The sequence below is a fragment of the Brachyistius frenatus genome, unplaced genomic scaffold, assembly GCF_029030835.1.
Source record: "Brachyistius frenatus isolate BFR_SWC_R1_liver_20210118 unplaced genomic scaffold, ASM2903083v1 Contig_65, whole genome shotgun sequence".
Lineage (NCBI taxonomy): Eukaryota > Metazoa > Chordata > Actinopteri > Embiotocidae > Brachyistius > Brachyistius frenatus.
This window is the reverse complement of record NW_027210664.1, coordinates 1,092,501-1,119,000: the sequence shown is the minus strand read 5'-3', so window position 1 is coordinate 1,119,000 and position 26,500 is coordinate 1,092,501. Positions and strand designations below refer to the sequence as shown.

The 26,500-nt window shown below is 46.0% G+C and overlaps 1 protein-coding gene across 1 annotated transcript in view; it reads left to right on the top strand.

Moving 5' to 3' along the window:
• Positions 1 to 26,500, top strand: part of drosha (drosha ribonuclease III) — an 81,992-nt gene that overhangs the window by 47,447 nt on the left and 8,045 nt on the right. Inside the window, 8 exon segments of the mRNA XM_069706798.1 lie at positions 5,917 to 5,961; positions 10,086 to 10,243; positions 15,947 to 16,052; positions 17,081 to 17,222; positions 19,578 to 19,660; positions 21,524 to 21,627; positions 23,990 to 24,082; positions 25,156 to 25,202. Coding sequence (XP_069562899.1) covers positions 5,917 to 5,961; positions 10,086 to 10,243; positions 15,947 to 16,052; positions 17,081 to 17,222; positions 19,578 to 19,660; positions 21,524 to 21,627; positions 23,990 to 24,082; positions 25,156 to 25,202 — 778 coding nt within the window.

Genomic DNA, 26,500 nt, shown 5'->3' with positions numbered 1-26,500 from the left:
TTATCAGATCAGATAAACTTTAAATGCACAGAATATAAAACTGTTTGTTAAAGCAAATTATACATACAATTGATTGTCATCTGCATAAGAACAAACAAAGACCATAGACTGTTTATAAAAGTGGACATAGCTTCCGGGTCTGAAAAGTCACACCAATCCGGAAGTTTCATAAACTGTAACACCAACGATGGCCACTAGAGGTCGGCTCCAGCTCCATAGACTCCCATTTAACTTCTCTCATTAAATACAAAGTCAATAAAAAAATTTTTTTGACAGTGTTTACAGTATCCTTCACTAAATTCGCTCCTTTTTATTAGTTTTCTGGTAGTCCATCTGAAAATAATCCTTCATTCATTAGATATTAGGCCTCAAAAAGCGACATGTTAGAGGGGGTGTGTCTGTTTGATTGACAACTCTGTGGTGTTGTCAGGTTTTGGCTACAGTTGGGCGGGGCTTAGTGTCAATTCACCGCCCGATCCTCCCCAGCATGTCCAAATACAGTCACTTCTGGCTCCAAAATGGTAAGATGGCGACCTTACATCTGTTACAATGAGGGATGTTACCAACGGGGAGAATGTAAAAATGCATTGATGGGGGGCCCAACGTGGAGCCTTGAGGAACGCCAGATTAAGAGGGAGTTTAGGGAGGAGGAAACCGAAACCGAAAACACATGATTACAACACATGAAACCGAGATAAAGTGTCTCTTTTGAGCAACTTAACATTACAGTTTTAACATATGACTCATCCAATTGCTGCTAATAGCGAGTCACGAATGCTCCCATATTACTGAGGACACTGCCGCTCTGTTGAGCTGCAAATGAAAACAGTCGATGGATATTTTCAACTTTGGTTTTGAAAGTTTTCAGATGTGCAGACTGATTGAAATAGTATGTCTCGTGAATCCTCCTGATGGCTGCTCTGTGGTAGAAAAGCTGAGAGGAGACAGATGGACACGGACCAGAAAGCCAAACACCAGCCAGGTGGTATGATGGGTATATGGTGATGGTGGTGGTGGGTGGGAGGGGGGGGGCTAGACATGGACAAACCGAGGGTGAGATAAATTTCTATGGTCTCCAGAAAGCACTTGGATTCTGCTAGTTTAACACATCCGAATGGGTCTTCACACAGCACGTTACTAAACTAATGCGATGCGGTGCGAAATGTGAAGGACTCTACATTTCCCCTCGATCACGCCCTGGAAGGTTTATTTTTTGTTTTGTTGTTTTTTGTCGCTCCTATTTGCCGGTATGATATTCCATTCACACACGAGTGATCAGCCCCGTACCCTCCCCGCCCTCACTTAAGAAACGCTGTCTGGTTTGCTCCCTCTAGTTTTCTCCGTCTTTCCTTTCCAATATTTTTTTATTATTATTATTTTTTTTTTATCCCACTCTCGCTGACACTCCAGGATGTCATTACCCCCGCAGATGTTTCACTGCAGTCCTCTTATGACAAGTCAAAACAAAAAGCTCCCACAACTCCTGAGGTAAAAAAAAAAAAAAAAAAAATCAACTGACTACCTAAAACAAAGCATGCATGTAATCGCCACCTCAAGACCTAGTCAGAAAAACAGTGTCCCCATGTTTTTTTCCGATCCTCTCCCTTTCTCTCTGTTATTCCCTAATTGGTATGGCATTCATGGCTGAAGCGCAACAGTTATTTCCGTCCCCCTTTGTTTCTTTTTGTTTTTTTTCTCCCCCTACATCACCTTCGCTGACTCTCACAGAGGATGGAAATCCAGCTTCATTGCACACAGACGCCCGCAGGAAACAATAGATGCTAATTTGCTAATGACATTACCGTGGAGGTTATTAAAGCATCAGCTGAGAGCGGCAGGAAGCATCTTTCTACGGTGGGGGGAGGGAGGGAGGGAGGGTTAGCTACTCCGATTGCTCCCCAACCTGGACTCAAATATTGCCGTGGAAGAGATGTCGATGCCACTCTGCCGTCCTGAGGGGGAGCGCCTCCGTTTGAGGAGCAATCACGATAATGATCTCACCAGTTGCTCGGAGGGCCAATCTGTTTGGGTTTTATTAACGCCGCCACAAACACACACACACACACACACACACACACACACACACACACACACACACACACACACACACACACACACACACACACACACACACACACACACACACACTCAAAACGCCCAAACTCTTTAACAAAGGTTGCTGTGACAACTAAGATGGTCACCATGGCACCGTAGCCTCCTTCTCACCTCTGACAAAAAAAGGTTTTTTGTTGCTTGATTTCCATCAACCTGTTGTTGTGTCCACTCCTGGTAGTGAAATCGGTGTTTGATCAACACGGAGTCTCCGATATTCTTCCACCAGCAGAGTGTGCTCGGCTGACGCGCTCACACAGGTGAAAAGGCTTCCTGACAACCTTCCCTCCACGTTAAGGCCACCTTCCTGGCAGAAAAACACCACAAACACACACGCTTCATTTTCAACCGTTCGCTCGCGTGCGCCCCCCTCTCCCCCCTCCTCTCCACACTTTCCATTCGCAGCACAATTTTCTACGCTTTGTCCTGCAACGGCCGCAGCTGATACTTCATTCAGTGTTTTGAATGGGAACACGCGCGCCTCCGATCTGCACTGTGTCCTTGGTTTTGTTAATAGCTCGAATTGCATGGCGCCCATTCACGGGCCATTTATCCCCCCCCCCCACACACACACACACACACATTCACGTCCACTGCTCTGCTCACACTCGCTGCGACTGTAAAAGGTGTGCTCTTCACCTCGGCCGTAAACTGTGCAACACACTTCACCGAAGGATCAATGTTAGTCCCACCCCCCCCCACCACCACCACCACCACCACAACCCTTCTATATTTGGAAGATCACCTTGGCCGTTCACTGACAGACAGGGTGGGTGGAGGGAGTGGGGGGGGAGGGGGGGCTTTTGTACCCAGGGCTGCTTTTATGTTGGTATCGATCAGCGATGCTATCTCTTATCGACCCGTCCGCTGCACTACTACATTTGATGAATTGATTGGCAGCCCGTAGCTAGAGACCAATTTGTCAGGGAGCATTGGACCTTGTCGGAGAAGAGCGCCATTATGTCCCAATCATGGGATGGCCAACAGTCCCAGGGGTTGTGTGTGTGTGTGTGTGTGTGTGTGTGTGTGTGTGTGTGTGTGTGTGTGTGTGTGTGTGTGTGTGTGTGTGTGTGTGTGTGTGTGTGTGTGTGTGTGTGTGTGTGTGTGTGTGTGTGGGTAGAGGCTATATGATGCTGTTGACTGTTCACGGTTGGCCTGTGGAGACTTGTGTCTCAGACTCCCCGAGCTTGCTGCTGCTGATGGAAGCCCACCTTTAAAAAAAAAAAAAAAAAAAAAAAAGTAAAAGATAACGAGATCAGAGGCGACTTCAACCGAACTCGTCTTTAATTCCTTCTGTCTAAACTTCTGCCGTCATTACAGCCGGGCTGTTGACATTCAAATAAACATATTTGCATGTTTTTTTATATCCCTGAAATGGCTGTGATTCAGCTGCTGCACATGATGATTTGTGCCCCCCACCCCCTCCCAATAATTATACCTTCCTTGTGCTGGGAGAGAGAGAAAGAGGGGAAAATAAACCCTGTTGTTATTCTTAAATCCCCACTCGATGCTGGATTAATCACTGTCTGCCTTGTCTTTGCGATGGCTGTAATTGAAACATTAGCTGCTCGGGTCGGTATACGGCGTGTGGGCGGATCACGTGCTCCCCGTGGATGGATTTTAATCAGACGCCGAAGCAAACTTGCACGTACTTCACTTCTTTCCCTCTTTGTTTTTGTTTTTTTTCTTCTTCTAGTGTTTTCTTGTTATTTATTTTTTTTTTGTCCTCATTTTCTGCAGCACTCTCGTGTGCACATTGTGCCGGTTGCTAAGTCGCTCTTTGAAAAAACAAGCGTAAAAATCCGACCGGATATATGTCGTTTAAAGGCGGCTGGCAGCCAACTCTTCGGCGCATTTCCGCCACCTTCTGACAGGAGTAAGGCATTACATCCGACAGGAAGAACAATAGTTTAGCGTATGCTAATTGATTTTCTAGTCTGTAACGACTGTTTGAATATAATAAACGTTGTGTCCCCGTGTCCTGTCGGCCTCGTCCTGGACGCCGTACCTGATCTCGACTCACAAGCAACCGCAAGGAAGCGTTTACTCCAACGTATTGACCACTTTCATGAATTTTTCATCGGCTGCTCAAGGCGATGGGGTTGCCAGCTGGGTGGGTTTTGATGCTGCACACACACTCAACCCCCCGCCCCCTCCTCCTCCACCTCACCTCCCCTCCCCTCCTCGTGAGCTAACACCGCATTTTAAAGGTTTATCTCCTTGAACCTTTTAAACACCTGAGTGATACTGTACTTTAGAGGCCCTCTTCTCCACATCTCCATCACCTCTTATGACTCACCCGAACATTAAACCCCAGGCCCCCAAAAAACTGCCTCTGGCTGGCGTTGTCCTTGGCAACAACTTGAGAGCTGCAGCTTATACCCCCCCCTCCCCAATCACATCACCCCCCCTCTCTCTCTCTCAGCCTCCGTCTCTCGACCGTTCGATCCTGTGCCGTTACCTCAGATCAGGGCCGAGGGGACATTTTGATCCTGCACATATTTTCTCTCCACGGGAGCCTCGAGCGTCCGGCGCTGTCGGTGCTTCTGTCGGAGACAACACACCTATCGAAGGCTGAAATCCCAGCAGCCCTCCGCCCACAACACCCGTTGTCCTCCACATCGTGACCCCCCCTCCTCCTCCTCACTGGCCCCTAACTCCACGCTGGGTGGTCGATATTCACACCTCTGCGTCCGAGATGCTGACTCATTTGCAGACTGCTGATGGCACCTTAAAGTGTCGAAATAAAATGCTCACAGTTCTCTTGATCTGGTTGATTTTTTTTATTTATACATATGCATATATATGTATATATGTTTTATATATGTATAAATACATATATATGTATATTTTTTGAAGTGCTTAAATGTCCAATCATCTCCCAAATGTATCTGATAGAAGAGAGACAATAAAAACTAATTGTGGTTTCGACATTTAGGTTGCATTGATTGATTCACGGCGTCAACTTTAAGCCTCGGTTTGATCCGCCCACGTTTGCCCTGTTGAAGTTTACTGCAACACACATTAATACAGACTCAACACTTCCTGTATCCCTTTCAAATTAAAAGCCCTGTAGTGTTTCAGTAGACAGAAACCCTTAATTTCTTAACAAGGCCTTTTTTTGTGTGTGAGACATTTGCAGGAATGAAATCGGACAAATCGGATAAATAACAAAACTTCATTATTAAGCGTTAATTTCATTTTAATGTTGAGAAACTGAGATGTTCTCATCTCAGGTATTTTTTTTTTGTGCTTTCCGATTGAATTTTTAAAGCTGCTTATCAACATTTTTATATAAACAACAGATCAAATGACTTCATTTTATGTGATGCTCCGCCGACTAACAATCTGAAGTTACAGGAATCTTTTACACCCTTCGAACCCTTTTAGCATCTTTCAGCCCCTTGTTTTGGTCACCAGGCAACAAGCAAGCTCGCAGGAGATAAAAGGAGTATTGAACGTGGATCTTCCACAAACATGCCTCCTAATGAATGTTAACCAAAAGCTGCTGGATGTTTGTATCATCAACTGTTCGGGACTCCGCTTCTCGTAACCATGCCAGACATCCACGTAAATATAAAAACGTCTTTTGTGTAAATGGTTCATGTCCATCACAGAAAGGTGAAATTCAACCAAAGAAATATTCACTTAGAATTTCCCTGGAAGCTGAAACCTTTATTTTTTTTTATTCGTTTTCGTATTTATTACCATGTCGTCCATTAACGCGGATGAACCCCCCCCCCCCCCCCGCTGCTGGGTGGAGATGCAGTGATTTCTGACTCTCTCTTGCTTCTGTCTCTGCAGGACATGCGGGAGGTCTGGCTGAACTACCCCCCCCACCCCCTGCAGGTGGGTCAAGGTTTATTATGGATGTTTATTGTCTGCCATGTTTGAAGTTCTCCAGCCTGAATGGATGTTGTTTGTGTCGGTAGATGTTAGCTCTTCTTCACAGCCGTCCGCTAGCCTCCATGTAGCCGTCCTTCTGCTCCCGTGTCTTCGCTGCTCCCCGTTTTTGCTCGAGACCACCTCTGACCGCTTTTTCCATTTTACTCCGTCTCTCTTCCTCCACCATCTTGCTTTTCTTTTTTTTTTCTCCCGTGTCTCTCTCTCTCTCTCTCTCTCTCTCTCTCTTCTTCTCTCCTCTCTGCTGTTTCTTTGCTTTGCATGATCTAGCCCAGAAAACATTGAACATGTCAACAGTGTTTGTTTGAAATTAGGATTTTGGAAGAAGAGATCAAAGATGCCATAACAGGATTACAGTCCCGGATCACATGGGGTGGGGGAGGGGGGCCTCCAGGGACCGTCGGGCATCCTCCTCTCTGATGTGTTTGTGAGGAGGAAAGTGTTTCTTTTGTGAAACTGCTCCTTTTCTCTTCGTCTCACATGCGCCGGCATTTATTTATTTTTTTCACGTGTGCGCTTTCCGTTTGCACACATCTGCGTGTTGTGTGTATTTGTGTGTATTTGTGTGTGTTTTCTGAGGATCCACAAAGAAGTCTGGATGTTTTTTTGTTTTTTTATAGTATTTTTTTGTCAAGCGTGTCAGTGCTCAGACTGAAAAAAACAACAACCCAAAAACCTCTCGGACCCAGCAGTGTGTTTTTTCCCGGTGAGCTGCACAGCGGCGGGGCGGCTGGAGCCCCCGGGTTCTGCGGTGCGATGGGGGGAGGGGGGGGGGGGGGGGTTGGAGAGGGGGGGTCACCACCGCTGCAGCGTGCTGCATGGGTAGTCATTAGCCGCTCCAGAGCTGCGGCCTCATTACCACATGCCCTGCGTTTGCTGAGGTTTCCTCTGGGTGGTCCCCTGCCGGCGGGGGGAACGCCTGTTAAATTGTGCCAACCAACCGCTTGGTAGCTTGATACCGTCCTGACCTTTTGGCTCGAGAGGATATAATCATCACAAGGTAAAAAAAAAACCCCAAAAACCCCCCTCTCCTCTCCCCTTCCCCTCCCCCGTTCTCATCATTTATTTATTTAATTGTATATTCTATAATTGATGAAGGCCCCCGAGAAGTTGCAGCGAGAATATCATGCCCGATATTGTTGCCCCTTTTCCGAGGGACGACGCGGCGGAGGTGGACGAGCAGCTCCCTTCACGAGGAGGACGAGCAGCTCCCTTCACGAGGAGGACGAGCAGCTCCCTTCACGAGGAGGCAGCTCGCCGCGCCGGGTGTAATCACGCGTGCGCTAATCGTTGGTGTGCGTTCATGAGCTTCGACGCTGACGGAGGAGCTGCGTGGTTCTTTCCTGTTTTGCTTGATTTGCACCAGCGCATCATCCCCCCCCCTCCTCCCCCGGCCCTCCACAATAATTTACCAGAGCGTCATTTACGTAGAGTCCGGATTACAAGATTCCTCCTTTAGTTTATCGAGGGGCGAGTGTCAAGGCCTTTTTTTTTCCCCCTGGTTCTCAGAAGACCTCGGCTCTGATTCTGCTTTCTGTCTGGACTGAGCTGAAAGTGATGCTTTGAAGCCATTTCAAACGGGTTTTTTTTTTTTTTTTTTTTTTTTTCATAACTGCTGTTGATATTTTTTCTCTCTCCTCTCCTCTCCTCACTTCGTTTGAAGCCTTGCTGCCGGCCATTCCCCCTGAAGGATAGCTCGCGCCCTCCGAGTGCTGAACTCGTCAGATGTCGTTAGTTGTGAAGCATGACATTTAAACGCCTTTCCTTAATTAACAGGAAGAGCAAAAATTAAAAAAAAAAAAAGGAGGCAGGAATGAAATGTTTCTTAGGACATATTGGAAGATGGAACCGTGACATTACCGGCAGCGCACCAATTAAAACAGTTGAGTTTAAAAATACATCTCCGGCTCGACGTGGGGAGACTGTGAGGGAGCTGTTTACTTGTCACGTCGCCACAAAAAAACAAGACACAAAGAAAAAGGCTGGAAAATGAATAAAAGTGGTCGTCTTCCCCCCGGAGAGCCTTGGATGTTGTCTGAGGTGGGGGGGGGGCGACGACTTTATTGTGTACAGTGAAATGCAGCGAGCTAACAGGGTCAGTCCAACGTGCGCTCAGCTTCCTTTGAGTGTTTCCGTGGAGAAGATGTCTTGGTCAGGCTAACAGTTGTACCACGCAGAGACCAATTAGATGATTCTAGCTGCCTTAATTAATGCACCCATAAGGATAGCTCTTGATTTAACAAACATGCATGCACAGATTATTATTTTTTTCTTAGCATATGATTTCTGTTGCTAATGAGCTCAGTCACGAGCAAACGCCGCAGTTAAAGAGAGCGTGGTGCTTTTTATTTATTTATTTATTCTCTTCTCCCTGCTACCTCTGAACCCACCGAGCCCCCGCAGTTAGAGGCAAGTGATCTGCAGTGCTTTTTCCCCCACAAACCCCCCCCACCACCACCACCACACACACACACACACACACACACACACACACACACACACACACACACACACACACACACACACACACCCCCCCCTCCCCCACCACCCACCCACCCCCACTGAAAACCCCCCCCAAAAAAACAAAAACATTCTTTTCAAGACTTGTCAAAGCGCCGAGTTCGGGAGTGTGCAGCGAGTCGACAGTACGAGTGAGTCACCGGAGGTGTTAATTGACCGAAGGAATCACCAGATTTTAGAGGAGGATGGAAAAAAAAAAAAAAAAAAAAGGAGCGGAGATGTTTGACTTGAAACTTAATGACTAAGAGATTCCATCTGCTGCAGATCATCTTGAGTTTGTTTTGAGGCGGAGTAAAAAAAAATATATAAAAACACTGTAAACAGGCCCTCGAGCAGCAACACGCTGCAGAGGTTCACTTCAGTTTAAAGAGATTCATCTGACGCTCGGATGCAGAACGACTTCGCCGAGCGTTGAGGTGCTCGGTCGTTTCAGGTTTTTAGTTTCTTCTTCTCCTTTGTTTTGGGTTTTATATTGATAAAAACCAAACGGCGCTACATTCAATGAATTTATATACGTTATTACTCGAGGACAAAACAAAGCATTGAACAAACAAAACAAAAAATACAAATTATTTATTATTTACAACACTTGTAGTTTGTTGGATACAAAATTATCAGATTTAGGTAGGTAGGTAGGTATATACTTTATTAATCCCCGAGGGGAAATTTTTTGCATTTACACACTATTAAAAAAAAAGTCATTTTCCTGTTTTACAGCCTATAAAGGACACAGACTGCTAATCTTGACCCTCCAACACTGATCGGATATACGCGGCCAAAAGTATGCGGATGCTCCAATGTGCATTTATCAGCCTCCTCAGCTCGTCTGGTTTCAGGTTTTCCTATTTAATTTATTTTAAATATGGTTGCTGTGATTTTCTCCCCCGCTGCCATAAAAGCATCACTGAGGTCCAACACAAGATGTCGGAGGAGGCTGAGAGTCAGAAATCTGTGCAGGTTATTCAAATTCTTCTCCACCAGCCTGAGGGAACACATTTCTTCATGAACTTTATGAACTCGGCTCGGCGCTCAAACTGGTGAGCAGTTAAATAATCAGGACCCAAATTTCTCCTTAGTCATTAAATTACGACCTAAAATGTGGCCATTTTTGAGCCGCTCAAATTTAAGTCATAAAATATATCGCGGTAATACACAATGAACTTATCTTGAATTAAATAAAAAGACAGATTTATTTAATCCTAAACTTGTTTTACAAATGCTCGAATGAGAGCGAACCGCTAATGTGTGGACGTTGGTTTTGGTTGTCACGACAACAGTGGCGGCAAACAGCTGCTCCACGCGTGCTCTTGTGTCGTGGGAAATGCGTGTCCTTCAAAATAAAAGCACAGCAGCAGAAGTTCTGTCGACTTTTTTTTGTTGTTGTTTTTCCACGCAGACATCCACAAACCAAACTTTGTGAGAACCGCTGAGCGTGCTGTAACCTTTAAGATGTCCCCTCATTGGGACCGATGACCCGCAGAGCGAGTATGACATCACTGGTTTGTACACTCAAAGTGTTTTGAAACTGTGCTTTTATTTTCCTCGTCCAGGTCCAGGAGCCTCAGACGGACAGGCAGCTGATCGAGACGTCCCCCGTCCTCCAGAAGCTGACCAGCTTCGAGGACGCCATCGGCGTCCTGTTCACGCACGTGCGTCTGCTGGCCCGAGCTTTCACCCTGAGGACGGTGGGCTTCAACCACCTCACCCTGTGAGTAACGTACCTGCTGTTCGCTCCTTCGTAATCTGATTGCGGCCAATTAAAATGCAAAAGCGAGGCGCCGCTCGTCCAGATGCGATTTGCGAGAGATGCCGCGGACGCAGCCTCGACTTTTATTCCCCCTCAGAGGTGGTGAGGCGTGATGCATCGTGATGTCTAATACGATCTGGGAGTTTTTAAAGCATTTTTAAAACCACTTGTCCCCTCTCCCCCCCCCCCTCCGCCCCGCCCCCTCTCACAGTCACTGTGAAAACAAATGTGAAACAAATGACGCCTCGAATGTCACGTTCAAAGTCCCTCAGTGAAAAGATGGATTTTATTCTTTATTTTATTTTTTCTCGGTACCTAATCCGAGGGGTTTCACAGCCGAGCGAGACCGAGGGGCCCTCGGGACCCCGACGTCGCCCCTATCTGGAGTCTCCCTGTACCTGTGAGGCCAGAACCCCACTGCCCCATGGGAAATGGGGTTTTGAATCACTGGGTTTTGTCCGAGGACAGACGCTTTAAAATTCCTCTCTTTTTCATTCATTGCAGCCACATCTCTTTATTGGACAGATTCGTCTCTCTCGTTGTCATGCCTCAGTCCATCCTGTGAATTCACTTAAATTACTTTTTTTTTTTTTCACTCAGATTAAATTCAGGCTGAACGTACTTCTGTTGGAGAGATGTGCGGGTTTATTTTTTTTATTTTTGCTCTGTTAATTGCGGCGTTTCACAGCAGTGCTGCGGTGATTTAGCCCTGACATTGGAAATGTTTTTTTCTCCTCCTCCTCCTCCTCCTCCTCCTCCTCCTCCTCGTCTCCTGTTATGACATTTGTTCAATAGTCAGTAAGGTTACAAACTTCTCCAGAGATGACTTGGCATTGATGGAGGCGAAGAGCGGCTTCGGACCGCCCGCAAACAAAAACACGGCGTCGTTGTATAATGCGAGTTTTGAAAAGATTTGCTGTTTTCGGAACAAAACGTTTCCGCTAATGAGAGCGTGCGCTCCAATTTGAGGTGTTTTCTGATGCTCGCTCTGCGAAACGCTTGTTTTCAATTGAAGCTTAACTCACTTCTGAGCTCTACACAACACAATAGTGAGTTTGACAGCTAAAGCAAATTAGCCTTGGCAGCACACCTCTGATATCTTATTGGCAGGCTGCAACTCTGTAATTGCTTGCTTAGGTTTACTACAAGGACAGTGCTCTCTGTGTGTGTGTGTGTGTGTGTGTGTGTGTGTGTGTGTGTGTGTGTGTGTGTGTGTGTGTGTGTGTGTGTGTGTGTGTGTGTGTGTGTGTGTGTGTGTGTGTGTGTGCTGTGTATGTTCTAATCCATCACTTGTGTGTCAAAGCTCTCCCCACTCAGGGTCAGGGAAGTTGATTAGAGGTCCAGAGGTTCGCCTCCTGCTGAGCTTTACTTTAAAGGACTTTCCAACTCAAAGTTGATACCAGTGATATTTTCTAACTTTGTGACATCAGGTTTAATAGAATAGTTCAATGTATGCAGGTTAAAGTTCCTCTCCTGGCGTTGATTAAACCTCGGAAAAGTCCTCCCTGTTCATCAGAATTACACATAGAGGGGCCTTTAAGTTGTTTAGATGTAAACATAGACTGAGTGTGAAAGTGGACGAAACTTTTTAGTCTGAAAAATCAAGTGTCTTCAGCTGCAATACCACCGAGTGCCACTAGAGGTTGGCTCCGAAAAGCCTCCGGCTCCATAGACTCCCATTCAACTTCCCTTTAATTTAAAAAAAAAAATTCTGGGTTAAAATTTTTTTTAAATTAGCTCCTTCTTTTTTGGCGATTAATTTGAAAATAATCCCTCATTAATTAGAAAATAAGGTTCACGAAGCCTCGTTTTTGGGAGCGTGTCTGTTTGATTGACAGGCCTGTGGTGCAGTCAGGTTACAGCTATCGGTGGGCGGGACGTAGTATCGTCAGATTTCCAATCAGATTGAGTCAGATCCACCGCTGGCTCCTCCCCCAGCTCTTCCAAATATGGTCACTTGGTTCTTTAGATGTATGAAACCCTGTCGGTTTTTAATCCATGTTTTTGAGATGTCAGACCGTAACTGTTCTGATTTCACTCTTCATGTCTTGTAGCGTCTGATGTTAACGAAGTTAAAAACGTCATCGAAGGGGGTCTTTAAAACGAACGCACTTTTTTTTTGTTACTTTTCCTTGCGGCAAAAAGAAAACATATTTTCTGGGGTAATTTACGTTCATCAGCTCGTTAGCAGCCAAACGGCAGATTGACCTAAATAGAGCCGACTGACTGGAAAGCTGGAAGTGAGCAACGGCTGCCGAGAGGACCAAAGGTTAAAACGAAAGTAGGTCACGGTGCCGCGACGGAGGGAAGAAGGAGGTCGGAGAACGGGGAAAAAATAGGGGAAGGTCGCGCTGTAAGGGTGGGGGGGGGGGGGGGGGCGAGGAGACGGGACCCTCGGCTGGCCTTCGGCCCGGCGCCTCGTGCGGAATCAGAGGACGAGCCGACCTAGAGGAAGACAGGCCGGGTCGGGAGTTGATGGTGTCTCGGAGCGGTTGCAGAACCGGAGGCTACCATCACACAGCAGAGATGGAGAGCCCCCACCCTCCACCTCCCCACCCCAAGGCACGCCGAGCCTCCTATCTCCTCTCACAGCGGAAGAGCCCGGTGTTGCAAGAATTTCACTGTTGGTGAGAAAAAAAGAAGAAAAAAAAAAGGCTCGCTCGGTACTTGTAAAAGGAAAAGTAGGTTTTTAGCGAGCAGCTCGCGAGGAGGTGTTTGAAACATTTATACGCACGATTATATTTTTGTCAAGCGGAGTTTGGTCGAATTGAAAGACGAAGTGAAGAAATGCAGCTGCTTCATTCTCAATCTCATTGCAGATGATCTCAATTCAACGTCAGGAAGCGATTTATTTCCTTTATTTTACGCCGATTTGATTCTTCAAATAAAAGACTGATTTCAGGTGAAGTTATTTTACACTTTCACATTTTATTCTATTTTATTGAAGGAATTGTTTCCAAAATACATTTCATCACAACCTGACAGTTTTGGTAAACTTCACCAAAGTTGCTATTTTAGATTTCATTTAAACAGCTTGTCTGTAAAGATTTATGTTGTTATTAAAACTTTGAATTGAAGGTCATATTTTCCTTGTGCAGTTTAAACCAAGCGGCGACGTCATCGTTGGTTTGTGAACGTTATGAATCCTCCAGTTCAGATTCTGTCTGTCACCATCTTTGCTAGTTCGGAGCGCTTTGAAGCAGGAAATGACCATATTTGGACGAGCTGGGGGGAGGAGCCAGCGGTGGATCTGACTGATCTGATTGAAATCCCGGCAATACTACGTCCCGCCCACCGATAACTGTAACCTGACTGCACCACAGACCTGTCAATCAAACAGACACAACAACTTTTTTGAAGCTTATTTTCGAATTAATGACGGATTATTTTCAGATGGACCGCCAGAAAACTAATAAGAATCCGAGACCGAGATAACTCGTAGAGAAATCTTATTGACTTATGTGAGAAAAGTTGAATGGGAGTATATGGAGCTGGAGGCTTTTTTCCAGAGCCGACCTCTAGTGGCACTCGGTGGTACTGCAGCTTAAGGTCACTTCCACAACACTTTTATTCAAACACAATTTTTCTGCTTCAAGGTTCGAAGAGACCCTGAACCGTCCACCTGTCGACGTCCCATTTTGAATTAACACTGATCTTTCCATGCGGTAGAAATCACACGCAAGTTTTTTTGTTGCCTTTTTACCTGAGATCAAACAGTCTCTGCATGCCGGAGGACCCCCCCCCCCCAAAAAAAAATTAAATAAATAAACCCGGTCGCAGACTACACGTCTGAACCTTCCACATTCACACACATCTGAAACAAGCACATTATTTCCAGAGGAGCTGAGAGGAGGAACGCTTTTTTTTTTTTTTAAATAATAAAAAAATAAAAAATGGAGTGTGCCCCTCTTTGAGGGCGGGCTGCCCCCCCTCCATCCCCCCACCCCCTCCCCGCCTCTTCAGAAGGACCGTTAAAGGTATTTTAGATCAAAGTCAAAGATGAATAAAGACCTCGGCGCCACACTTTTACTTCAATTTCCACCACCTCACCGCAGCATTGTGCCTCCGCCGCCGAAGTGAATAAGGGACGGCTCTTTGTGCTGCTTCACACCGGAGCGCATTCCTCCCTGACCCGCTCTATCTCCCCCTCTCCCCCTCTCTCCCTCCCCTCCAACCCCCCTTTCTCTCTCGCTCTGCCTCCTATTGGACTTGAAATCAGCTCAGCGCAGCTTTTCAATCTCTCTCTCTCTTTCTACCTGCTTCCTGCCGGCATCCTGAACGTCCACATCAAGACGTTCGACGTCTTGTCTTCCAGGATGAGCGGGGAGTTCTCTCCTCCTCCTCCTCCTCCTCCTCCTCCTCCTCCTCCTCTTCTTCCTCTTCTTTCTTCATCCCAAACTCGGCTCTTCACGCTCTCATGAACTGTGGCAGAGTCTTTTCATTAAGGAGCTCTGTGATTATTTTTAATGTGCATCAGGCAGCGAGTGTCCCTTCACTCCTAATGAAACTCTGTCCAGGACCTCAAAAAGTTCTTACTCATCCTCTGCAGCTCTGCAGCTTTTGGATGTGCATTAAATTAATTAAAACCCACTTTTTCTATTCAACTTTTGAAGTAAAAAGGACATTTGTCTTTTCTTTAAAAGATAAACTGATGTGAAAAGATTTTTGGGATATTTTGTGTTCTGTATTGTTGCAAATGAAGAATTTCCAGCATTGCGACTGTTGTTTTGGTAAAAACAAACAAACAAAAAAAAAGCGATTTAAAGCATTCGCAGGTTGTGAAGGGCAATGACAAAAAAAAATTTTTTTTAAGTTCTGCTGATCATTTTTCATAATTTATTTGCTTAAAAACTTTTCCAACAGAACCAAAAAATGGAGACGAATCGAAAATATGAATATTTGACAGCTGCAGCCCTGATAAAGATGCTCTAACTGCTGTTTTCACTGAGTGTTAACCTCAGATCTCTTTCGGCCCTGATACGCAGCGGCTCATAAAAGGCAGACCCCCCTCCCCTCCTTCTTCTCCCTCCAAATAAAAAAAAAAAAAATCGGACAATAAACTTTGACCTTTCTCTCTCTTTGATGCCAACCTCCTCTTCGTCTTCTACCTCGGCATCACTGCTCCCTCTCATCTTCACTCTTCCCCTCCTGCAAAGAGCTCGTGGACGGATGTGTGCTCTGCTGCTGGATGTACCTCTCCACCACCATCACCCCCACCCACCACCCCCACCGCTTCCTGCCTGCCTGGCACAGCACCAGCCCACATCTGCAATGCTAATCTATAATTCTGTTTAATTAATGACCATTACAGCAGCAGCAGCAGTTGCATGCCCCCACCACCACCACCACCACCACCCCCACCCCCGCTCTAAGCCGTGTGGGGAGTTACAGTACGCCGCCTGCCTCTCACTGATGGGCGGGAGGCTGATCTGCAGCATCACACTGCAGCCACTGGCCTTTTTCTAGAGATTGTTGGAGGGTTAAAAGAAGTTCTCTGAGTCCGTGTGTTAAAAAAGTGCTGAAACGGTCAATGTGATGTGTAGCTGGATGACCTCATGTGAAACTCTTCCTCTTTATCCCTGCCTCCTCCTCCTCACATCACCCCCCCCCCCCACACACACACACACCCTTTCCCTAACCTTGTGTTTCCTCTCTCGTATCCAGGGGCCACAACCAGAGGATGGAGTTCCTGGGAGACTCCATCATGCAGCTGGTGGCCACCGAGTACCTCTTCATCCACTTCCCCGACCACCACGAAGGACATTTAACCGTAAGATGGAATGAACTCACTCCACACTTCTCCAGTCTCTGCTTTCTGCTTTTTACACAAGTTTACCTGAAAAGAAATAACACAACTGTATTTTGTTTTTGTTTTTTCTTCCCATCAATCTCTGAGTGTCAGCCAGGTTTTCAACCCCCTTCTTCTCTCTCTCTCGCTTGTTTCCACCAAATAAACTCTCCTGCTCGCCCCACACGGCGGCTGTGTGTTTACTGTACTGCGTGTGATGGGTATCGTCATGAGACAAAATTGTTCAGTGTTTTTTTTTTATTTATTTCTCAATAACACGTCTTTGTCAGCACATTTTTTGCAGAAGCTGTCAAGTGTTTGGGGGGAGGAAAAAAAAAAAAAAAAGCGTGCTCGTAACGCAGGTACAAAGCAAATGATCGCACTTTTCAACGCTGCGAGTCCGTTTTTTTGACAGCGTTCAAACGGCAACTCAACTGGAGCATCAGTGAGCTTCTTCTTCAGAAGACCCGACTGCTCGAGGCTGCGGGGAAGTGAACCTGTCTAAAAAAAATTAATACAAAAAAAAACCCCACAGACGTTAGATATTTATTTACGGATGTTTCTGATGAAATAGAAGCCGTGACGTCAGCTGTGTAAAAGCTTCCAGTGGAGTGGAGATATGGAAAGAAAAAAGAAAAACGGAAAGTGCTCATTCAGCTGGTGTTGGTGTGCGTTTGTGCGTCTCCGACTGTGATTGCGTGCGGAGCGTTAAAGGAGAGCAGATCACAGACAGTCGTCCTGCGGTCCATTTGCTCTTTTTCTACATCTGTAGCTATATTTAACGTGTTTGTGTTTTTCCTTTTAGAGACATAAAACGTACCTCCGGCCATCTCGAAACATGTTGTCATCCGCTCGGCTCCGAGCGACGATGTAATATTTAAGAGAAGCGACGTGCAATCCTCCCCGAAAACATTTTACTCTGCATAACAGTTCCTGTCTTTGATGAATTATTCCATGTTCCCTTTTTCCGTTTTTTTTTTTTTTAACGTGACTTCTGTTTTGTTTCGTAGCTCCTCCGCAGTTCGCTGGTGAACAACCGCACGCAGGCCAAAGTGGCGGAGGAGCTGGGCATGCAGGAGTTCGCCATCACCAACGACAAAACCAAGCGGCCGGTGGCTCTGCGGACCAAAACTCTGGCCGACCTGTTGGAGTGTGAGTCCGCCGCTCGCCGGTTCGCTCCCAGACACCGACGGGAAAGACCATCTTCGTAGACTTCCTTTCTTTCTCTCCAGAACAGTTTGAAGTTGGCAGCAACGAAGCAGCTCTATTGATTTCTGTGTTTCCCTTTGTGTTGGACGTCAAACACAGTCACTTCTCTGCCGAACACGCTGGACGATGCTCCCATCGGCTTTAAATGGGGCTGAAGTTTTTATTTTTTATATAGATATTGATGAGCTTTTGCTATTCTACTGGCCTAATTGAATTTATTTAAACACAATAAGGCCTTCAAACAATTAGTGTAATTGGTATGCAGGAGAGAAGTCACAATTTGCAGCTACACAGAGACCAGCAGCAGGATATCAATACCACGCCTCCACCGAAACACTACTCTCTTAGTCTGCTCATTTTTATTATTTTGCAGCCCAAAGTCGGACACAGAGGAGACACTTAACATCATAACATCTGCAGGACAGCGAGAGAACACACAAAATCTTCATAGAAGAAGCAGGACACTAATTTAATAGGGACTCTTAAGAGCGCTGCTGCAGACCTCGTTATTTCATTTTTAGCTGCACAACATTTTAAGTTCGTTGTCATTATGGTTCAGAATTGGCTCCTCTGGTCTATGCCCCTGAAAATGGAAATAACTGAAGCATCAACAAATTCAAGTAGAAAAGTACAGCTAACATACAGTGTGTTCTTCAACAGCAGTAGATTAGCACCAATCTCACTCCTGTTTACACACTCAGAGTCAGTTTGTTTACTGTGTACTGATTAGAGAAGCAGAAAAGTACAATTAATACCGATAAGAATCGAGAGCGGCGTGCTCCAGGTGCAGCGGTGACGAGCGGGCGGCGCCGACCCATTACGATTACAATCTGTTTCAGTATTTACACATTGTAGTAATATAAAGTGTTGGACTTCCTGTTTGGGCTTCTCTCGTCGAGGTGGAAACGGCGAGGTGGAGAGTTTTGTGGGTGGGAGGCCTGTGAGAGATCTCGGTGGAGCTCTTTGCTTTCTTTTTGTATTATTTTTTATCTGACACGTGAAGAAGAAATCCGCGGTGCCCCTTCGATCCGTTAGAAGTCACGCTCATCCTGCCGTGAGGTCACGGGTTCGTTGTGACCTCGAACTGCTTCGCTCAAGTCAAGACCGGCTGATTTATTTAAGCGCTTTATACACAGCGAGAGTGCAGCACAGCGTCAGACGGGAAATCAAAACAAAATATACAACTAGAATCGATTCTGATTACCAACAACGGGAAACAGAAGTGAACTCATCGTGACCTTTGACCTTTTTACAACAAAAATCTTGCACTCATAAGGATCGAATGGGCACATAGGGAGTTATAATACGAATGTCTCTCAATCTTTGACCGCCCAAATATGAAACAGCTTCTTTTGTTAATGCATTCATTACAGACAAATTACATTATTTTTTTTTTTTTTTTTGTAAGTTTCAATTTTATTGCTTCTTTTCCTCCATTTGAAGCCCAGAATAAGAAATTAAAAGTGTTTTGCATTAATATTCGCAGCGAGTGCGGTTACCCCCCCCTCCCCTCCGTCACACAAGGGACCGAGCTCATACGTATTGAATGAGACGCTTATGCGGGTCCACATCGGGCCGACGGAGGGAGCAGACAGGAGACCGCGGCACGAAGGGAATACGGAATAAAAACCGTTCAGAGCCGGTGGAATAATAATAATAATAATTTAAAAAAAAAAAAAAAGCAACTGTAGAAAAAAAACAAATAAAAAAAAGCACTAATGCGTTTCAGGTCAGCGTTCAGCGGACGAACTCTTAATGCATGAATCACAAAACAACTCGAAGCTTCATATCATTTGCCTTTCAAATCAGCCCCTGGAAGTTTGAGGCCGGAGCAGAGTTGATGACTCGGGGGAAAAAATAAGGGAGGAGAGACGAGCGCGCCGCTTTTCTGTATATAAGGCGGCGTGCCCCGGAGCGGCAGGAGGCCGCTCGCTGGCCCTCCTCCGATACTCCAATACGCTGGCGTCTAATGGAGGAGAGAGGGAAGAAGAAAAAAACAACAAAGAGATGAAGATGACACCTTACATTTCAAATCTTCTTCTTTTTTTTTTTTCCCTCTTCACGTAGACCTCCAGTTGCTCTCAATTTTATCTCCTATATGACAGCCATGTTTCCGTGAACTCCGCGTGGCCTCTGCTTTACCAATTTCCTGTTTGATACAGTGACCATCTTTTTCCGGTTGTTTGCGTTGACGTCCAACAGCTGAGATCCGCTTCGTGGTCTCTGTTGACTTCAGGAGCAGGAAGTAAAGCTTAGTTTTTTTATTTATTTAATACGTTTCTTTTCTCCTCTTCGCAGCCTTCATCGCAGCCCTCTACATTGATAAAGACCTGGAGTTCGTGCACACCTTCATGAACGTCTGCTTCTTCCCGCGGCTGAAGGTGAGCCTCCGTATCGATATCCACTCGCAGCTGATCAATGAGCTGCTGAGCCGAGCACCTATACGACAGAGAGGAGATGATGATGAGGAGGAAGAGGAGGAGGAGGAGGAGGAGGAGGAGGGGGAGGTAGCTAATGGCCGGGGCCCTAATGGCGCTGGCATCGACACGCGGCCCCGGAGTGCTGCTTTTTTTTTTTCTTTTTTTTTTGCTGCTCTTCAATGCCTCCAACAATGGCAGCTCACGGCCGCTGTTTTTAAACGTCTTTAATGGGAATCGCAGCGGTGTCGGCGGGTTGTTAATGTTCGTCAGCAGCGTTTTTTTCCCCCCCATCGATCCCAGAAGTGCTCGGTTCCCGTCGCCGGCGTCCACTTCTGGAGGGCTGCGAATAAAGTTGAATAAGTGGAAAACTTGGAAGGGCCCAGATGTGAGTGAAAAGAAAGGACAGGCCATTTTTATTTTTTATATTTATATATAATTTAAGTGCCCCGACTCCAGATTTTAGATAGAGGAGCTTTAAGGCTGCTATTTTCCCATCAATAAAGCAGCTGGAGGAAAAGACACAAACTATGAAAACCCCACCACTCTCATACCTAAATGGACACACACACACACACACACACACACACACACACACACACACACACACACACACACACACACACACACATGGGGGGTGGGGGGTTGGCTCATGTCGGAGTACCCGCACCGCGTTGGACCTCTCCTTGTGAAGCTGCTGCAGTGGTCTGATATGCCATGCTAATTGCTGTCTTGGTGAGTCTCTCCAGGGAGAATCCCCGGCTCTTGGAGGAGCTGTGCTTTTGCATCATGGTCGCTTGCGAGAGAGAGAGAGAGAGAGAGAGAGAGAGAGAGAGAGAGAGAGAGAGAGAGAGAGAGAGAGAGAGAGAGAGAGAGAGAGAGAGAGAGAGAGAGAGAGCGAAAGCACCTCATTTCCACTTCCAAGAGAAAAAAAAAGTTGTGAAACAGCTAGCGCGCCTCCCCATGTAGCCTTCTTCTGGAGAAACACAGCGCTGCTACTTCATCCCATTTGGATGGAAACAGAGAGGCAAAAAAACAAAAGAACGAGGGACATATATGCTCGCATCCTGTGATTAAGCCTATAGAAGTGAGGGGGAGGGGGAGGGGGGGGTTGCATCTCCTACTAGAGGCGGGTTATAAAAAAGATTTTCTCAGTTTTAGGCTAGAGAGCGTTAGATGCACCCCCCCTAGAGAGAGAGAGAGAGGGGAAAAAGTGGGAAGGAGAAGAAAGTTAAAGCACGGAAAAGCAAGAGCAGTAGAGATGGAGGGTTGAGGAGGAGGAGGAGGAGGGGGGCAGTCAAGTGAAGAGAGTAGGGTAAGCGCGAGCAACAGAAGCAGAAGCACTCTTTGTAGAAAATTAATAGGAGCAGACAGTTCTGGATTCAAAAAGTCTGCCTTTTTATGACAAGGCTGCTTCACCCGTTAATGGAAGAGCTTTTAGAAGTCCCCCCTGGATAAGAGAAATGTATCAGGGCTGCACACCTGGGAGACTCCCAGACGCTCTTTATTTCTGGCCGGGGATTGGCTTTTGTCTTAAGTAGCCTGTGATTTGTACCCGCCGCGAAAGACACAGATGGAGAAGCCAGAAGTCAAAGAGAGAAAGAGAAAGTGCAAAATAAGTGAGTCCAGAAGAAGACGTACGGGGGGGGGGGGGGGGGTAAAAAGCCGAGAATGAAATAAAAGCATAAGTGAGGAAGGAAAAGAGAGTTTCTGATTCTTTTAAAAGAAGTTAGTAGTGAAAAAAAAAAAAAGCAGCTTAATTGCATGTGTGTGGGGTTTTTATTTGATGTATTTATTTTATTTATGTTTTTCCTGTGTGTGTTGCAGGAGTTCATTCTGAACCAGGACTGGAACGACCCGAAGTCTCAGCTGCAGCAGTGCTGCTTGACCCTGAGAACGGAGGGCAAGGAGCCCGATATCCCGCTGTACAAGTAAGAGCACAGCTACCGCTGAAGCACAACACTGCTTCTAATTTTATTCAACATTATCCGGAAGTATTCATATGGATCATTTTATCAAAACATACAGTGATTTTTTTTTTTTTTTTTTTTTTGGGGGGGGTAAGTCGAATAAACTAAAAAAGGAATAATTTCTTGGCCCCATCCATCAATCAATGCAGGAATATTATATTTATATAAAAAATAAATTATCTGGCTGCTACAAAAACTATACAATCAATCAGCTCTACTTTGATTGGCTGTTAAACACCACAGGAAATAGTCTGTTCATGTCATTATTCCCCACAATAGACTTAACCTTTTTTCTTTTCTTTTTTTACCCAGACGTCCTCAAGTGTCTGTTTAATTTAATTGAACCATAAAAAAAAATAAAAAAAATCAACAACGCTTTATTAATTTATTTCAGCTCTTTAAAATGTTTTTCAATTCATTTTATTCATCAGCCAATTTCAACCATGAATCGATTCTTCAAAATCTAATTTTAGGAAAACTGTCATCATATACGCAACTTCCTGTCGTAGAGTATACTACTTCCTGTCTCAGTTTGTGTTGCTACGTTGACATGAGAGTCACATCTGAATTTAGCACTCAGAGATTTTAAACACAAGAAAATGAAGCACTTTCTGCCACAAATAATTGCATTTAACCTACTAATTAAGAATCAAAACAATGTTTTTGAGGCATCATCAAACATATTATTTTGCAGTGCTCAAGTTTGCAGATAATTATCCTTTCATCTGTTGTTTTAAGTTCTATTTTTGTTATTTTAGTTTCAAAACTCTTGACATTTGTGTTATAAACGAACCAAAAACACATGTTCGCCGTGACCTCGTCGTGACCTCGCCGTGACGTCCAGAATAAATTAAACGGCACAGACCTCATTCCTAGGAGTCCTTTTCTCTCTCGTTGGCCCGTGAAGAGGCTCGTAAAAGGTGCGTGTTGTTGTGATAGATAAACATGCCCGAAGAGACCTCCCGCTTGACAAAAAAAAACAAAAAGTCAAGGACCATGTGTCGTTTGATCGAATGCTTTCCAGAGAGCTGCCGTGGTGTGGCGTGTTCGTCGCCATGGAAACTGACTCTTCCCAAAACGTCATTTCGCGTCGCCTCTGTTTTATTATTCCGACCGACCGGCCAGGTGACCCGCAGAGGCTTTCGGGAAAGGACTCGGAAAGAAGTCCAGAATCAAGCAGCATCACTTTACTGTACATGTCGTCGGGGCCGGACGCACACACACACACACACACACACACACACACACACACACACACACACACACACACACACACACACACACACACGCACACACACACACACACACACACACACACACACACACACACACACACACACACACACACACACTACAGAGAAAGTAGCTGCTTTTAGCATTTAGCTGCTGCAGCCCGGGATGCTTTTATTTTTAAATTTTTTTACTCCCTCCTCGTCCTCTCACACCTCCATCAGCGGACTTCCTTTCCTTTCCACTCCGTCTCCGTTTTCCCCGTCACTTCGTCGCCGCGGTAACTCCGAGCGACGCCGCGCTCTCTCGTTCTCTGTCGAGATTTGGCTAAAAGAAAAAAAGAAAAAACGCCAGAATCTTATTTGCTCGGCGCTCGCACACACGTGTGCTTCCTCGTTTGTAAGTGAGAAAGGGGGGGAAGCCTGAATTATTGATAAGAGTGTCATAAGTGACCACATTGCATTAAAAATGGATCGCTCTCCTGAAATAAGTAAATTGTCCGTGAATAATTTAGCGTGACTCACAGCTTGGGTCGGAGATGTTTATGCTAATGTTAACATTTCAAACAACTGTCTTGTACACACGTCCCCGCAGAAATGAAACAAAAGTTGACAGCTGGATTTCTATTTTTTTGTTCCTTCCTTATAAATGAGTGTACACGTGTGAATTAGCCGACTGATATTCTCCCGTCATCCTTCGCAGACTCGTTTGGCTCTTTTCTTTATTTACCCTTCAAGACTCGTGGGCCTCTCAAAGACTTATTGTCAGCGTGTCATTTATTTATTTATTTTAACCAAACACAGATCTCAGTATCTGAAGATGAGTGCGGGGAGTTTGGGAGGCTTTAAAAAAGTTGTTTATACGTCCCTCAGATGGCTTCTGCCAGCGAATCAAAGCGGCTCTCAACCGTCTGCTTGAGATGAATTATATGTGTTCCAACTGAACCTTTTTCTTTTTCTTGTTATTCCCTCTGAAGGACAGCGTCCCAGAGTGTCCCAGAGTGTCCCAGAGTGTCCTCGTGCCTCTTTCCTGTCGAGTGATATTATTTCTCCGTCCTAAAACCCTCCTTCTTTCCCCCGTGTTGCGTTCACAGGACCCTGCAGACGGTCGGGCCGTCGCACGCCCGAACGTACACCGTCGCCGTCTACTTCAAGGGGGAGCGGATCGGCTGCGGCAAAGGCCCAAGGTGAGCTACCATGTAATAATAAGACACGACGAGACGGGATGGTGGTGGTGGTGGGCTCTAGTTCTCAATGCACCGCTAATGGGCTCCAGAATAATGGCTGCGCTTTATTGATGATGTTTATTATGGCAATTAAGCTCTTGTTGGCCTATTCCAGTCGGGAGGGACATTATGCAGGATGAAAATGAATCGATTCATTATTGATTTGACGTAAATTGTGTTATGGAAATATCACTTTGTGCTGGGGAAGAGTGTGTGACGAGGCGGCGACGCCGCTACGAGGGATGTGTGTGTGTGTGTGTGTGTGTGTGTGTGTGTGTGTGTGTGTGTGTGTGTGTGTGTGTGTGTGTGTGTGTGTGTGTGTGTGTGTGTGTGTGTGTGTGTGTGTTTGACTGCACACCTTTGTGTTGCCTCTTTTGTTAAAGTAGAGAAAGTGAATCTGTGAGCGAAGGCCTTTTCAGGGTTGGAGGGGTTGACGATAAAGCTGCAGCTGAGCCTGCGAGAAATGAAACCTAAATCCATCAAACATCTTTTACCCCCCCATCCCCTCTCCACCCCACCACACACACACACACACACACACACACACACACACACACACACACACACACACACACACACACACATATGTGGAAACCCCCCCCTACTTGAAAGCGCTCTTTCTTGCTCTCTAAGCTGGCGATAAGTTTGTCCCTTCCATAGGATCTTTTGACAGCTTACTGTTTTTGTATTTACATGACTTAAGCTCCCGGCTGCCGGGCTCTGATCACACACCCCATAATATATACGGGGGGGGGGGACGAATTGCCGGCGTAAACACGGTTGCCCAGCGCCGAGCCACCGATAGGCTTACCTTTTAGAAATGCGTGCGCTGTGTTACCTGCGATTGTTCGGCAAAAAGGGCTCTTTCAAAACAACTATATGCACTTCTGATAATCCTCTCAATATTCGGCCTGTTTTTATTTTTTTTGGACAGAATTTTTTTTTTTTTTTTAAAAAGAGACATTTTGAATATGCTAAAGAGCCTTTTCTGTCTCTCCCCCTCTGTCTCCTCTTTAAAAACATTTCTAATCTAGCATCCAACAGGCGGAAATGGGAGCTGCGATGGATGCGCTCGAGAAATGTGAGTAACAACAACCCCCTCTCCCCACCATATATCCCCTACACACACACACACACACACACACACACACACACACACACACACACACACACACACACACACACACACACACACACACACACACACACACACTGTAAGCCTTTCACACGCTTCGCCTCTGTTGAATATTAGCTTTGGCTGTACAGTATGCAAGATGGCTGGCAGAGAGCTGTGGCCTGACCAGCCGGTTGGCTGCGACATATAGGACATTAGGCTGTTTGAAGTGCGCGCCCAGAGCAGAGGCACGGGGCCGAGCCAGAGATGGAGAACCGAAGGGGGGGGGGGGGGCGAGCATCCTCGAACCGCCGTCGATCATCCCGGAGGGGCCGCGGGAAGTTTGCGTCGAGAGCCTCGTAAAGTTTTTGTTGTGTTTTCCAGCCCTCGAGAGCGACTCGCCCGACTCTCCCGCGCTCGCCGCTCCTCTTCAGATTTGAAGGAGTGCGCCTGATGCGTCCCCGAAGTGCCGCTTCACTCCTTGGCTGTTTTTCATCTTGTCATTGTCTCTTCATCAACCACCACTTAAGGAAAATAGATCGTATTTTTTTTTTTTTTTTTTTTTTTACAACATCTCGTTTGCCGCAGAGTTAAAAAAAAAAAAAAACACAAAAAAAAACACAATTACGGAGCTCTCAGAGACTCACAGAGCCGTTTCCATCATCACCATGCATATGCATGTGGAGCCATAATATCCCTCTCTACGACGAGCGTGTGAAGAGTTCGCCGTGTGTTACAAGAGTAATATTCTGGACTGGATTCAGTCCAGCATCCGTGTGACCGCCGCATTAATCAAATGTACAATTTGTTCTTTACCCAACTAATTAGCTGGAGGTGAGCACAAATGGCTTTGTTGGAACGGGGCTGCCGGCCTCGATGAGGGCGGCGGGGTCGCGCCTCGATTTCATTTGGCTCATAAATGAGGCCTCCAGCCACTTGTGATTGATACTGTTTGTGCACCCGGGCTTCTGCTTTTTATGAAACATTAGTAATAGGGTGTTATTATTTAAAGCCGCTCTCTGTCTGCCCCCCCCCCCGCCCTCCCCTCTCCCTCCACCCTCCCATCTCCCCCTCCCTATCAGGGGGCGTAGTTCAGTGCACACACTCTCTCTCCAGTGTCTTCCTCCCTCCCTGGATTCCTCCCGTTTCCTCTCCCCAGTCTACACCTCTGTCACCGTGATTGATAGATGCTCATTGCGAGTAAATGAACATTTCCCCCCTCATAAATTGCTGTTTCGTGTGACTAGATTAGCAATGTCTTTTAA